This window comes from Nomascus leucogenys, chromosome 14 (assembly GCF_006542625.1).
Source record: "Nomascus leucogenys isolate Asia chromosome 14, Asia_NLE_v1, whole genome shotgun sequence".
Taxonomy (NCBI): Eukaryota; Metazoa; Chordata; class Mammalia; order Primates; family Hylobatidae; genus Nomascus; species Nomascus leucogenys.
Window position 1 is genome coordinate 68,733,722 of NC_044394.1, and position 16,745 is coordinate 68,750,466.

Consider the following 16,745-nt stretch of genomic DNA (forward strand, 5'->3'; position numbering starts at 1 on the left):
ACAGGAACGCCCACCTAAGCCTGAAGCTCCCTGGCTATCTACTGCTACATGGTTCGCATGTTGTGACTTGGAAGAATCATTTCCAGTTTTTCACAGACTTACCCAAAATATATTGTCACATCCTATTTCCATACGCTTAGGTAATGTGACAAAAAGAACCTGCTGAGGAGGCTTATAAACAGGCTCTTGAATCCTAATCTTAATGTTTTCTTTAACCTCTTCTGCAATGTCAATATTTTTCACTAGGAACTTCCTTCATTTCTAAGAAACTGTAAATTATTTGTTTTCACAATTTCTTGAGTCAAATGCTTGGCCCATGAATTTTTAATATTTCATGTTTACTTTATATATATATATGTATACACACACACACATACATATATTTTATGAATATATTTGAGAATATAAATATACATTTGTGTATTGCTTTAGCTGTATCCATAGGTTTTTTTTTTACTTTTTAATTGAAGGATAACATAAATCCAGAAAAATGCATAAATCAAAATTATATAGTTTGATTAACTATCACAAACTGTGTAGATTTATTTATGAGCCATCACCGAGATCAAGAAATAGAACAGTACCAGCATCCCAGAATCCCCTTATTCTCTCTCGCTTCGCTCTTCCTCAGAGGTAACGACTACTCTGAATTATAGCATTCTGTATTCGGTTTTCCCTACAAGTTTTAATATATAGCCCTTTCAATTATAAAACTACACTTTTTCTTTTTTTTTTTTTTTTTTTGAGACGGAGCCTCCCTCTGTCGCCCAGGCTGGAGTGCAGTGGCGCCATCTCGCCTCACTGCAAGCTCCGCCTCCCGGGTTCATGCCATTCTCCTGCCTCAGCCTCCCTAGTAGCTGGGACTACAGGCGCCCGCCACCATGCCCGGCTAATTTTTTGTATTTTTAGTAGAGACGGGGTTTCACCGTGTTAGCCAGGATGGTCTCCATCTCCTGACCTTGTGATCCGCCCTCCTCGGACTCCCAAAGTGCCGAGTAAAACTACACTTTTTAGTTCAAAACCATTTTAGGATTTAGGGGACCATCTTTTTCTTGTTTATAATTTAATTACATTATGGAAATTATACTCATGGTTTTCATGAAATAGACTCTTTGGAATTATATACACTTCCTTTGCTGCCTGGTGCATGTTTTGTTTATATAAAATATTCCATGCATGTCATTTCTTGAATGCAAGTTTCCATATGTGACCTTTAGCTCAAACTTACTAATTGTGGTATTTACCTTACTAATATTCTTATACTGGATCTGTCAGATTCTAAGAGAGCTATATTAAGGTATACCACTATGATTGGCAATTTCCCTTTGTAATTTTAGAATTTTTCCCATTATACTTTGTGAAACTATGCCAGTATATAAAAATAGGTTTACAGTTAAGTTTTTAGTAATTGTTCCTTTTTATTAAATAATATCCCTTTTTACTCCAAATAATGCTTTTTGCCTTAAATATATTTCTTTTTTAATTTATTATTTTTATTTTTATTTTTGAATCAGGGAGTACATGTGCTGGTTTGTTACATGGGTATATTGCATGCTGGGGAAGTTTGGGCTTCTAATGATCTCATTGCCCAGGTAGTGAACATAGTACTCAATAAGCAGGTTTTCAACCCTTGCTGCCTCCCTCCATCTCCTCTTTTGGAATCCTCAGGGTCTATTGTTCCCTCCTTTATGTCTGTGTGTACCCAATGTTTATCTCCCACTTATAAGTGAGACCATACAATATTTGGTTTTCTGCTTCTGTGTTAATTCACTTAGGACAATGGCCTCCAGCTGTATCCATGTTGCTGTAAAGGACATAATATCATTCTTTCTATCGTTGCATAGTATTCCATGTGCATATATACCACATTTTCTTTGTCCAATTCACTGTTGATGGGAACCTAGGTTGATTCCATGTCTTTGCTGTTGTGAATAGTGCTGCAATAAACGTATGAGTGCAGGTGTCTTTTGGTAGAATGATTTATTTTCCTTTGGGTATATACCCAGTAATGGGATTGTGGGTCAAACGTTAGTTCTATTTTCAGCTTTTTGAGAAATTCCTAAACTGCTTTTCACAGAGGCTGAACTAGTTTGTATTCTCAGCAACAGTATGTAAGCATTCTCTTTTCTCCACAACCTTGCCAAAATCTACTCTTTTTTGACTTTTTAATAGCCATTCTGACTGGTGTAAGATGGCATCTCATTGTGGTTTTGATTTGCATTTCTCTGATGATTAGTCATATTGAGCATTTTTTCTTATGTTTTTGTTGGCAGCTTGTATGTCTTCTTTAGAGAAGAGTCTATTCATGTTCTTTGCCCACTTTTTAGTGGGCTTATTTACTTTTATTGATTTAAGTTCTTTATAGATTCTGAATATTAGTTCTTTGTAAGATGCATAGTTTGCAAATATATTCTCCCATTCTGTACATTGTCTGTTCACTCAATTGATATTTTCTTTTGCTATGCAGAAGATCTTTAGTTTAAATCCCATTTGTCTATTTTTTATTTTGTTGCATTTGCTTTTGGACTCTTCATCATAAATACATTGCCTAGGCCAATGTCTAGAAGAGTATTTCCTATGTTTTCTTCTAAGATTTTCATAGTTTGAGGTCTTACTTCAACCTTGCGTTAATTTTTGTATATGGTGAGAAGTAGGGAGTCCAGTTTCATTCTTCTGCATATGGTTAGCCAGTTTTCCCAGCTCGTTTATTGAATAGAATATTCTTTCCACATTATTTTTGTTCACTTTGTTGAAGATCAGTTGGTTGTAGGTGTGTGGCTTTATTTCAGGGGTCTCTATTCTGTTCCATTGGTCCATGTGTCTAGTTTTGTACCAGTACTATGTTGGTCTGGTTACTGTAGTCTTGTAGTATATTTATATGTTGGCTACTGTGATGCCTCTGGCTTTGTTCTTTTTAACTAGGATAGCCTTGGCTGTTTGAGCACATTTTTTTGTTTCCTATGAATTTTAGAATAGTTTTTTCTAATTCTATGGAAAATGACATTGGTAATTTGATAGGAATAGCATTAAATCTGTAGATTGCTTTGGATAGCATAGCCATTTTAATGATGTTGATTCTTGCAACCCATAAATGTGGGATGTTTTTCTATTTGTTTCATCCTTTCTTTTGGCAGTGTTTTGTAGTTACTCTTATAGAGATATTTCACTTCCTTGGTTAGATGTATTCCTCAATATTTTTGTGGTTCTTTTAAATGGGATTGCATTCTTTATTTGTTTCTCAGCTTAAACATTATTGATATATAGAAATGCTACTGATTTTTGTGCATTCATTTTATATCATAAGACTTTGTTGAAGTCATTTACCAGGTCTAGGAGTCTTTTGGTCGAATCCTTAGGATTCTTTAGGGACAGAATCATATTGTTAGTGAAGAGAGATAATTTGACTTCCTCTTTTCCTGTTTGGATAAATTTCTTTATCCTGCCTGATTGCTTTGGCTAGGACTTCCAGTACTATATCGAATAGGAGTGGTGAGAGTAGACATCTGTGTTTTGTTCCAGTTCTTATGAGGGAATGCTTTCAGTATAATGTTGGCTGTGCATTTATCATTGATGGCTCTCATTATTTTGAGGTATGTTCCCTTGATGCCTAGTTTGTTGAGGATTTTTATCATAAAGGGATGTTGAATTTTATCAAATGCTTTTCCTCATCTATTGAGGTGATCATATAGTTTTTGTTTTTGTCCTGTTTGTGACGTGAATCACATTTATTGATTTGTTTATGTTGAATCATCCTTGCATCCCAGGAATAAGGCTCACTTGATTATGATGAATTAACTTTTTTATATGCTGCTGGATTCAGTTTGTTAGTATTTTGTTGAAGATTTTTGAGTCTTTTCATCAGGGATATTGGCCTTTAGTTTTCTTTTCTTTTTGTGTCTGTGCCAGATATTTGTATCAGGATGATGCTGGCTTCATAGAATGAGATAGTGAGGAGTCCCACCTCCTCAATTTTTTGGAATAGTTTCAGTGGAATTGGTACCAGCTCTTCTTTGTACATCTGGTACAATTTGGTTGTCCAGGGCTTTTTTTTTCCATTGGTTGTTTGGTTGGTACGTTTTTATTCCTGATTGAATTTCATTACTCGTGATTCGTTTGTTCAGGACTTTTTGTTTTTTCTGATTCAATCTTGGGAGGTTGTGTGTTTCCAGGAATTAATCCATTTCTCTAGATTTTTCTAGTTTGTGTGCATAGAGATGCTCATCATAGTACCCTCTGAGGATCCTTCGTATTTCTGGGGGATCATTTGTGATGTCACTTTTGTTATTTCTGATTATGCTTATTTGGATCTTCTCTCTTTTTTTCCTTGTTAATCTAGCTTATGGTCTATCAATCTTGTTTATCCTTTCGAGAAACCAACTTTTTGTTTCATCGATCCTTTGTATGGTTTTTGAGGTCTCAATTTTGTTCATTTCTGCCCTGATTATAGTTCTTTTATTTATTCTGCTAGTTTGGGGTTTCATTTGTTCCTGTTTTTCTGTTTCCTTTAGGTACAGGACTCCTTTGTTAATTTGAGAACTTTCTGACTTCTCAATGTCGTTTCTAACTTCTCAAGGTCATTTTTTAGTGCTATAAACTTTCCTTTAACACTGCTTTCCTACATCCCAGAGGTTTTGATACATTCCATGTCTGTTTTCATCTATTTCAAAAAAGTTTTTTCACTTCTGCCTTGATTTCATTGTTTACCCAAAAGTCATTCAGGAGCAATTTGTTTAGTTTCCACGTAATTTTATGGTTTTGAGAGATCTTCTGTGTATTGATTTCTATTTTTATGTCACTGTTGTCTCAGAAGATGCTAAGTATGATTTTGATATTTTTGTATTTATTGATACTTGCTTTATGACCAAGCATGTGGTCAATTTTAGAGTATGTTCCATATGCAGATAAGAAGAATGTGTGTCTTGTGGTTGTTAGGTAGAGTATTCTGTAGATGTCTATTAGGTCCAAATGGTCATGTCGAATTTATGTTCAGAATTTGTCAATTTTCTGCCTCAGTGATCTATCAAATGCTATCAGTGGGGTGTTGTGTGTTGTGTGACTATTGTTCTGTCCTGCCAAAGTCTTCCATTAAGCCTAGATGTGCTTGTTTTGTGAATCTGGGTACTCCAATGTTGGATACACATATATCTTAGGACACTTAAGATGTTTTGTTGAATTGAGCCCCTTATCATTATTTAATGCCCTTATTTGTCCTTTTTTAAATTCTGATATAAGAACAGTAACCCTTGCTTTTTTTGTTTTCTGATGCATGACATATCTTTCTCCATCCCTTTACTTTGAGCCTATAGGTGTCATAACATGTGAGACTGGGTCTCTTGGATGATAGAAGAAGAATGAGTCTTGTTTTTTCATTCAATTTGATACTCTATGTATTTTAACTTGAGCATTTAGGCCATTTATGTTCAAAGTTAAAATTCATATATGAGATTTTGTTGCTGTCATAATGTTGTTAGCTTAGTTGCTTTGTAGTCTTTATTGTATAGTTGCTTTATGGGTTCTGTGGGCTATATGCTTACATGTGCTTTCATGGTAGCAAGCATTATTCTTTTGTTTCCACGTTGAGAACTCCCATAAGCATGTATTGTAGGGCCAGTCTGGTGGTGGAAAATTCCCTTGGTGATTACTTGTTTGGGAAACAGTTTATTTCTCCTTCATTTATGAAGCTTAGCATGGCAGGATATGAAATTTTTGGCTGACATTTATTTTCTTTAAGAATACTAAAAATGAGCCCCCAATTTCTTCTGACTTATAAGGTTTGTGCTGAAAAGTCTGATGTTGGTCTGATAGGTTTCCCTTTATAAGCAACATGACCCTTTTCTCTAGGTGCCTTTAAAGTTCTTTCTTTCACATGGACTTTGGTTAGTCCTATCCCTCCTATCCATCCCCAAGTGTGTCTTAGGAATGGTCATCTTGTGTAGCATCTTATAGGAGTTCTCTGGATTTCTTGTATTTGCGTGTCGACCTCTCTAGCAAGATTGGGGAAATTTTCCTGAATTATATCCTCAAATATGTTTTCCAAGTTGCTTATTCTCTCCTCTTCTCTCTCGTGAATGCCAGTAAGTCATAGGTTTGGTCACTTTACATAATCCCATATTTCTCAAAGGCTTTGTTCATTTTTTTAATTCTTTTTTACTTTTGTCTGACTGGGTCATTTTGGCAGCTTGGTCTTCAAGCTCTGAAAGTCTTTCTTTTGCCTGGTCTAGTCTGTTGTTAAGGCTTCCATTTGTATTTTGAATTTCCTGATGTGAATTTTTCAATTCCAGAACTTATGTTGGTCTCGTTCTTAATATAGCTATGTTGTCTTTCATATCTTCTGTCCTGTTCTTAATATAGCTATGTTGTCTTTCATATCTTGGATCATTTTTCTGGCTTCTTTGTGTGGGATTTCAACTTTCTCCTGAATCTCATTGAGTTTCTTTGCATCATATTCTGAATTCTATATCTGTCATTTCAGACATTTCATTCTGGTTAGGATCCATTGCTTGGGAGCTAGTGGGATCCTTTGGAGGTGATGAAACACTCTGGCTTTTTGTATTGCTGAGGTTCTGCACTGGTTACTCCTCATCTGAGAGAGCTGATACTTCTCTCTTTTTTTTTAAGTTGCTATCATTTGGGTGGGGCTTCTTGTTTATTCATTTTTTCCCTTGGGGGTATGACTGTGATGTATATTGTGTATGATTAATTGGCTTCATTTCTAGGTGCTTTCAGAGTGCCAGCTCTCTGTACAGGTTCCTTGGTTGCAAGTAGGTTCATGCAGTGGCTTTCTCAGAAGTTGCTTGTTGTAGCAATGTAATTTTATTTGGTGGTGTAATTCAGGATGCAGTCTAGTAGATGGTGCTTAAGAGTAAGAACTGATGGGTACAAGCAGGGGTGGAAGCACTAGAGAAGTACAAAAAGCACCTCTGCAGAGCACATTCACCCTCAGTACGGTGGAGCTGCTGGAGAAGCTTGAGACACAGATTCTTTCAACCTGCATTCCCCAGACCCCAAAGTGAAGAGTCACTTCCAAATCCATGACAGGGCGCTGAGAAGAAGGGTGATGGAGTAAGTGTGACCCCCCCCATGTCCATTCCCAGGCTTTGGTGGTACCACCTTCAGTGGCTGGCACTGCACTCACGTTTTCTTTTATCCAAGGGGGTCTTTGGTGGGCTGCACTCTCCCCTCCTTTAGGGACAGTCTGCATCAAGGGTTAGATCTCCAGGGGAGTGGAGTCTGCCTCCCTCCCACTCCTCAGAGCTGGTGGGGCACTGTTCCCCAACTGACCAAGGAAACAAGCTGGGACACCCTGTTATGACCCACGCAGACCAGTTCTACATTGCAAAGCTGTCTCTGGCTGAAAGTCTTGCCCTCTGGGAAAAACCTCAACTCCAGCAACTCTCCTCCCACTCCAGTCTTGTGATGGGAGAGAGCGTAATTCCACCACCTACTACTAGGGCACTCTCCACACTCACTGCTCAATTCTGCCTGTGGGGACCCTTCTCCCCTTCCAGAACAAGCATTTTAATCTCACCTAAGACCAAAATGCTTGCTGTGGCCACTGCTGCCAGGTTACCAAACAATGGCTCTAACCTCTCAAAATGGTGCCAGCCATGGGCTTGCACCTAGAGAGTGGGGAGCCCCTCTCAGGTGAGCAGCATGGACAAGAAGCTGTGAGGAGTGTGGTCCACTCAAGTCTCAGTCTCATAGCAGCTTGTAGCAAGGCATTGGGCATTGTCCTAGGTATACATAGGAGAGCCTTGGTCCCTTTTCCCTGCTTGGCTGCGTGGCAGCAGCAGCCACATCAGCCCAAACTCAGGCAAAGGATGGGCCACAGCTCAGCACTACATTCTCAAAATGGTGCCTTGGGCCTGAAAACAGGGAGGGCAGATCACTGCCCAGGAAGGCAGCATGATCAAGAAGCTGTGGGGAGTGTGTTTCATTCGCATCTGTCTCACAGCAGCCTGCTACAGAGCTGTGAGTATTGTCCTAGATGTGAGTAGGATGACCTGGTCTCCCTGTTCTTCCTTAGCCAAGCAGAGGCTACAGCCACATCAGCCCAAACTAAGCAAAGCGTGGAGCTCAGCCCAGCATTAAATTCTCAAAAGGACACCTTGGGCCTGGGGCTAAAGAGGGTGAGGCACCATTCAGGCAAGCAGCATAAGCAGGAAGCTGTGAGAAGTGTGGTCCACTCATATCTCAGTCTCAACAGCAGCTCATAGCAGGGCAGCAAGTACCCTCTAGGGGGTGTATGAGTGTGCCCGTTCTCCCCTCTCCCTCCCTGGAGCAGCACAGTGGCTGCAGCTGTGTCTGTAAATCCCCAGGATCTGGGTTCTCAAAATGGCACCCAGCTGAGGCTGCACCAGGCTCGGATTCCTGTGGGATTGTGTGTGGGTTCCCTTTCTAGAGAAATGTCTCTGTACAATCTTTAGGCAGTTCCATATGTCAGGCACAAGGCCCTAGTGGGTCAAGGGTTTCTCCTGTAGCCAAGATCATAAAACCCTGTTTTGGAGCTCCAGGGATTTCCCTCTTACTGTTTCCCTGCATCCAGGACCATCTCCCAGGCCAGTCAGTTCCTGGCTGCGCAAGCTAGTTTGAACCCTCTCCTTACTTACTTCTGGTACTTCATGTCTCTTCTCTAATGAATCCAAGCATTCACTCCTAGATTACCTGTTTGAAATGTGAGTATCTGCTTACTATTCTGGCTCTTCTCCATGGAGGCAGCACACAATACCTGCATCTAGTCAGCCATCCTGACCTAAAACCTCAAAATACATCTTCTAATATTAGTATTATTACAGCAAGCCTCTCTTAGTCAGTACTCCCACTCTATATATTTCTACACTCTTTACTTTCCATTTTTTGTGTGTCATCATTATGTTTTTGGTGTATCTTAGTAGGATTTTGTTGTTGTTTTGAGGAACATGAAAGTCTTTAACAGACAAATTTTAATCTGATTATATTTATTATGGCTATTGATTTATTTCAGTTCTTCTTGACTGGGGAAGATTTCCATTTGACAATGTCTGGAGACATTTCTGTTTGCCACAACTGGGGTGGTGCTACTGGCATCTGGTGGGTAGAGACCAGAGATGCTACTATACATCCTACAGTGCTCAGAACAACCCTCCACAACAAATAACTACAGCATCCAAAATGTCAATATTAGTAAAGTTAAGAAACTCTGATCTGTTTGGACTTCCATTCGTCATCTTTATTTTGGGCATATTTTTCTTGCCAGCTTTTTCTTTGCTTCCTTTTCTCTTCTTTCTTCTTCCTTTCTTTATATCCTTTATTTCTCCTCTCCTTCCTTTCTTCTTCAGTTGCATCATCCACACTCTTTATTTTCCCCTCTACTGATTTGAAATTCTATTTTTATTTTTTGGTAATTACTCTTATACTTCTAATATGAATATTTATTTAACTAAGTATACCCAGCAAGTGTGGTGGTTTAAAGTCTACATTAACCAGAATTTCTAAGATCCTAATATATTTATTGGATTTCTAAATGAAGACTGGGGGAAAAAAAGCTGTTCAATAAATGCATTAACTTACTGAAAAGTGCATTCCCCTCTAGTCTTTTGTCCCCTCCCTAGTAAAAATTGTTGCTATATTAAGCACCAGTTAAATGAGACAGCTAGAGGTAGAGATAGAACACAAAAAGAAAAATACTCATAGAAGAAACCCAGAGATGGACAGTTAGGGACAGACCCAAAGCAGAAAGGCTAGATGGAGCCTCATCTACACAGAGGCAAAGGAAGAGGGAAGGTGTGGAGGTTGAAAAGCAAAGTAGTTGTAGGGACAACTCATAATTTTTTGATAAAAAGCACCATGTGTTATCCATGTCTTTGAGACTAAAATTGCAACAATTTAAAAAAACTTTCCTGTTTTTATGTGTTAGATTTCAAGGTTTATTCCAGAAATGCTACAGACTTACGAAGGTTTGTGCATAGTTTGATAGGATGGCTGGTATTCTAAAAGTGAGCTTTAGATATTTGCAAGTGATGTTTAATTCCATTGTCAATCTTACCTTCAGAAACTTCCTAATTGCCTTAATCTTTTGTCTTTCATGATTTCTAAGTGCTTCATGTCCTATTAATTGGGGGTTATTTAAAATATGCATTATTAAGCCAAGTGCGGTGGCTCACGCCCGTAATCCTAGCACTTTTGGAGGCTGAGGCAGGTGGATTGCCCGAGCTCAGGAGTTGGAGACCAGCCTGGCCAACATGGTGAAACCCCATCTTTACTAAAATACAAAAAAATTAGCCTGGTGTGGTGTTGTGCACCTGTAGTCCCAGCTATTCGGGAGGCTGAGGCTGGAGAATTGCTTGAACCTGGGAGGCAAAAGTTGCAGTGAGCCAAGAACACACCACTGCACTCTTGCCTGGGCAACAGAGCAAGACTCTGTCTCCAAATGAATAAATAAATAATGCATTATTAGATACCATCTTCTAATGCATATTTTATGCATTATTTTCTCCCATCATTACCTGGAGTCCTAATGATTACACAATAAATAATGAGAACCTCACTGGAAAAGGAGTCCTTTTGCAATACATAGTTCTGCTACCTGGTCTTCAGAATAATGCAAACACCTTTAACTAAAGAGTATTGTGACATGGTATGCTTTGTGGTCTCATACCTTGTAATTGTCTATATTCCATATATAAATTATAAATCTTGCAAAGATGAACACTACCTCAAGGCCATGGTCAGAAATGTCACTGAATTTTTGTGTCACTAGCTTTCTGATTGCTATGATTAAGCCCCCAGAGGAGAGCCCCTGCAGACAAGCTAGAGAAAGTTGTTTTCTAGCCTGAAATGCAAGCCAACAATTGTGCCTAATGGCCAACCCAAGAAACCTGTTTCCTCCCTGGAGAACACACTAGTTATTTTGGCTTTCTGAAAGGTTTATACCATATGCATTCTGTACCTACAGAAATGTCAGTGCGAATTCTTAGTACATGTTATAACCATTGTAAGAACTAACTATGATCCTAACTTTCATACAAGATACAAATCCATTTCTTATATTCTATAGCCAGGGAGTAGGGGATGATGTATCATTTATTAGGGCATAATGTAAATATGTCAACGTATTCAGCTATTATTTATAGTGTTCAAATTACATATGCCAGAATTTTCAGTTTACTTCATTTATCATAGACTGATTTTATCTTTTTTCTTGCTTTTTCTTCTACCTCTAACAGTGATTATTTGACATATTTTTATGCTATTTTCTGGCACACCTGGGTTCATTTTATTGTGTTTTTATTTTGGATTTATTTTTATTAATATAAGAACCTACTTTGTCCCATTTAATTATGTTTGCTTTGAATTCCAGTTAACTCAATATTACCCTTATCACTTCAATCTTATTTTTGCTCACATTTGCTTAAGTATCTCTATGCATCCTTTTATTTTTAACCTTCCTAATATTTTGTTTTGTTTTTGTTTTTTGTAAGTGGTTTGCTGCTATTTTCTGATTACATTTTAAATTCTTTACTTTTTGATTAGGTTGGGTAGCAGGGGAGACTGATGTATTTACAGTATACTAGTGGTTAAAACTGATAGTAAATACAGAGATATTTTTAAATTACCAAACATTATTTAATTTCAAAGCCAAAACAAATCTAATTAAATTGTCTTCTTTAAATTGTATTTCCAGGATCTTTTGAGACATATATTAACCCACAGGAATGGGAAGGCTATTCTAAAATGAAACACGAAGAGAAACACATGAGACAGGAAAAGGAGGCCGCACGCCAGGATCCGTGGAGTGCAGGATTGAGTTCTTTCCATAAGCTAATTCTTATTAAATGTTTTAAAGAAGAAAAGGTAGGGCATTTTTTTAATTAAAGGACTGTGTTACAATTATTTCTACTAAAGCTCACTAGCCAGTTATGATTTATAAATGTATTTGAGAGTAACAATGGCCAAGTTTGGGAGATGACTCAAAAAAATGAAACATGGGCCGAGCACTGTGGCTCACGCCTGTAATCCCAGCACTTTGGGAGGATGAGGCGGGTGATCACGAGGTCAGGAGATTGAGACCATCCTGGCTAACACGGTGAAACCCCGTCTCTACTAAAAATACAAAAAAAAATTAGCCGGGCATGGTGGCGAGTGCCTGTAGTCCCAGCTACACGGGAGGCTGAGGCAGGAGAATGGCATGAACCCAGGAGGCAGAGCTGGCAGTGAGCCGAGATCGCACCACTGTACTCCAGCCTGGGCGACAGAGTGAGACTCCGTCTCAAAAAAAAAAAAAAAAAAAAAAGAGAAAAGAAACATGGTTCTGTGTTATTACTAGAACATAATGTTTTATATAGAGAATTATGAAAGAGAGCCAGCCAGGGCCATGGTTATCCCTTCCCTGGTGTGTGCCATTAGAGTACTGTGCTCTCTGTTGAAGGGATGGGGTCTGTTGGGAAGCTTTAGAAGGGAAATAATGGGCCTTTCAGATCTTGACAACAATGGAGAGGAGACATTTGAAGAGTACAAAGCCATAGTTACCAGGACCTGTTTGAAGATGAAAGAAATTATGGCAGTCTGAATTAAGACAGAGGTAGTAGAGAGATGAAGGGGAGCATGGAGATGAGGCAACTGATATGGCCCCCAGTTTCTGTTTGCATGCCAAAGGGGATAGTTGTGCCAACAACTAAGCAAGTGTGAAAGGAGTAATATGTGAGAGAAAGATGCTGTTGATTCTACAGCTATCAGAGTGGATAGCAGTTTGAAAGTCAGCTCATATGGAAGTAGGAAACTGTAGAGAGATATATGAATTAGAAATAGAGATTTGGGAATCAGCATTCAGTTGGAAAGTAAAACTGTGGGAGTTGTTAGGATCGTAGAGGAATAAGACAGAATAAGAGGAAAGATGGGCAAAAATGAAGCTCTGATTACCATCAACTTTTAAAAGGCAGAAAGGATAAGGAGCCCATAAGAAGAAATAGCAGAGGGTCAGGAAAAACACTAGGAGAAAAAAAAAGTGTCATGGAAGCCAAGGAGGGGCAAGTTTCAACACAGCACAAGTTATCAACAGAATGAATGAAGCATTCAGGACAGTTCCAGTTTCTATGCATTTAGATATAATTCCTAATTTTATTGTTAATAAGGGTATAATATTATCTGCTAAGGATTTGATTGGTGAGTTTCAGGAAGCATTAGAGGAAAATGGAGATTGTTCCTTTGGGAAAAGGGAGAAAAAACTAACTGGAAAAGATGAAAGCATATTTGGGAGGTGTTGATGCTATGTTGTAGGATTTTCTGCTATCTCTGTGTGTTAGTCTGCTTTGCATTGCTATAAAGGAATGCCTGAGGCTGGGTAATTTATAAAGAAAGGGGGTTTATTTGGCTCACAGTTCTGCAGGCTGTGCAAGCATGACACCAGCATTTTCTTGGCTTCTGGTGAGGCTTCAGGAAGCTTTTACATATGGTGAAAGGCAAAGGGGGAGCAGGCACATCACATGGTGAGAGAGGAAGCAAGAAAGAGGGGAGGGAGACACCAGACTGTTTTAAACGTCTATCTCTTACGTGAGCTACTAGAGCAAGAATTCACTCATTTCTATGGAGAGAGCACCAAGCAATTTATGAGGGATCCACCTCCATAACTCAAACACCTCCCACTAGGCCCTACCTTCAATATTGGGGATCACATTTCAACATGAGATTTGGAGGGGACAAACATCCAAACTATATTATTGCACTCCTGGCCCCCAAACTCTCATGTCCTTCTCATATTACAAAATACAATCATGCCTTCCCAACAGTCCTCAAAAGCCTTAACTCATCCAAGTGCTAACTCAAAGTTTCAAAGTCCAATATCTCATCTAAGACCCAAGGCAAGTTCCTTCCACTTATGAACCCACGAGATCAAAAACAAGTTATTTACCTCCAAGACACGATGGTGGTTTGGGCATTGGGTAAGCATTCCTACTCCAAAAGGGAGAAATCAGCCAAAAGGAAAGGGCAACCGGCTCCATGCAAGTCTGAAACCCAGTAGGGAAGACACTAAATCTTAAAGCTCCAGAATAATCCTTGACACCATGTCCTGCATCCTGAGCACACTGGTGCAAAGTGTGGGCTCCCAAGGCCTTAGTAAGCCCTGTTCCCATGGCCTTTTGGGCAGCTGTCCATGTTGACTGCCCTACTGGGTTGTAGTTGAATGCTTATGGCTTTCCCAGACTGAGGGTGTGCACTGCCAGTATCTCTACCATTCTCACAGCTCCACTAGGCAACACCCCAGTGGGGACTCTGTGTGGGGCTCTAACCCCACATTTTCTCTTGGCACTACTCTAGTAGGGTCTCTCTATGGGGATCCCACCCCTACAGCAGGCTTCTTCCTGGGCACCCAGGCTTTCCAATACATCTGAAATCTAGGTGGAAGCTGCCAAGCCTCCTTCACTCTTGCATTCTGCCCAGCTGCAGACTTAACATCACATGGAAGCCACCAAGGCTTATGAATTGTGCCCTCCAGAGTAGCAGCCCAAGCTGTGCCTGGAGCCCTCTGAGCCAAGGGTAGAGTTGGAGATATTGGGATTTGGGGAGCAGCTTCCATAGGTGGCTCAGGACAGCGACGCCCAAGGCTTGTCTACTGAAACTATTCTTGCCTCCCAGGGCTCTGGACCTCCAATGGAAGGGACTACCTGGAAGATTTCTGAAATGCCTTTGAAGTCTTTTTTCCCCTTGCCTTGAATGGTAGCACCTGGCTCCCATTTAGTCATGCAAATCTCTCTAGCAAGTGGTTGTTCTGCAGGCCTCTTAGAATCCTTTCCTGAAAATGCTCTTTCCTTCCCTACCACATAAGCAGGCTACAAATTTTCCAAATTTTTACCCTCAATTTCCCTTTTAATTATAAGTCGCAACTTTAAGTCATTTCTTTCCTTCCATATCTGATTGTAGGCTGTTAGAAGGAGCTATGGCACTTATTGACCACTTTGTGGTGAAAAAATTAGATTATGAAAAATTTGAAATTTCTTCCACCAGATAACCTAGGTCATCACTCTTAAATTCAACCTTCCACAAACCTCTAGCGCATGGACACAATACAGCCAAGTCCTTTGCTAAGGCATAACAAGGGTGGCCTTTGTTCCAGTTCCCAGCAAGTTCCTTATTTCCATCTAAGACTTCATCAGCCTGGCTTTCACTGTTCATATTTCTGTCAGCATTTGGTCACAACTTAGACAGTCTCTAAGAAGTCCCAAACTTTCCCTCATGTTCCTGTCTTCTGAACCCTCCAAACTCTTCCAGCCTCTTCTCAGTTCAAAGCTGCTTCCACATTTTCTGGTACCTTTGTAGCAATGCCCCATTCCTCAGTACCAATTTTCTGTACTGGTCCATTTTGCATTGCTATTTAGAAATACCTGAGGCTGGATAATTTATAAAGAAAGGAAGTCCACTGGGCTCACAGTTCTGCAAGCTGTACAAGTATGGCAGCAACATCTTCTTGGCTTCTGGTGAGGCCTCAGGAAGCTTTTACATATGGTGAAAGGCAAAGGGGGAGCAAACATGTCACATGGTGTGAGAGAGAGCAAGAAAGAGGGGAGAGAGGCACCAGATTCTTTTAAACAACTAGCTCTTATATGAACTAATAGAGTGAGAACTCACTTATTTCTGTGGGGAGAGCACCAAGCCATTCATGAGGGATCCACCTCCATGACCCAAACACCTCCCATTAGGCCCCACCTCCAATATTGGGAATCACATTTCAACATGAGATTTGGAGGGGACAAATATTCAAACTATGTCACTCTGTAGGAACACAGAAAATAAGTTATGTGGTTGACCTTAAATACAGTTGATTACAATAAAAGAATAGAGAATGTAAGACCATTGAGAGTGTTGATAAGAGTAGTTATAGGAAAAAGAAGAGAAATAGAAAGGGCTTATAGACTGGAAGAAAAGGAACAATAAGTAGGTAGAAATTTCTTTGAGAAATGATGTAGTTAGACTAGGGATGTGGCACAAATGGAAGGATGGGAGAGGTTATAATCAAAATTGAGCTTAAAATTTCTAATGGGGAACAGTTCCAAGTGATGACAATGTTCTGAGGTTGACCATGGGTGTGGGTGACTGTGAAAGAGATAAGAGGATGTGCACTGGAGTTAGAGGCCAAGGAACTGCAAGATTAGGCTGATGGATGTCCACATGAACCCTGAACCTGGGTTGTGTCACCTCAGATGGTGCCTGGGATGCAGTAGATAAATCAGTAACACTTTGTTCAATGGAACAAACATGTAATAGAAAGGAAGGCTGGCTTTGATTCAGGTGGAAAGTCTCCAGTGAATATGGACAATAGCTACCAGGTTGGATGGTGGAAACATGAGAGCATGACTAGATGCCATAAGTCAAAAAAAGGAATTTTCAAAATAAAGACATTGAAGCTAGAAAATTATAGACTATGAAAATTTTTGCAAGACATAAAATCTGATTTCTTTAACAACACATTTGGTTTGTTTGTTTTTCAAAGGTAAATAGGAGACGATGAAGTTTATAGATTAGAAGAGACTTAGAAGACAAAATAATCTCTATGTATAAGCTTTATTTAGATCCTAACTTAACATACTAAATATACATAATTACATACTGTTAAATATACACAATAACATACTATTATTTAAACATATGCTCACATACATTTATAATTTATTCAGGGAAATGTGAACACTACATATTTGATAATATTAAGGAATTATTGTTAATTTTTTAGATGTAATTGTGGTACTGTGATTATGGTTTTTTTGTTTGTTTGT

General features: G+C 39.2%; 1 protein-coding gene across 1 annotated transcript in view; it reads left to right on the plus strand.

Moving 5' to 3' along the window:
* DNAH6 (dynein axonemal heavy chain 6) overlaps positions 1-16,745 on the plus strand; it is a 354,720-nt gene that overhangs the window by 267,638 nt on the left and 70,337 nt on the right. The window contains exons 62-63 of the mRNA XM_030828117.1: positions 5-140; positions 11,663-11,832. Of these exons, the coding sequence (XP_030683977.1) occupies positions 5-140; positions 11,663-11,832 (306 nt within the window). The remainder of the gene's footprint in view (positions 1-4; positions 141-11,662; positions 11,833-16,745) is intronic.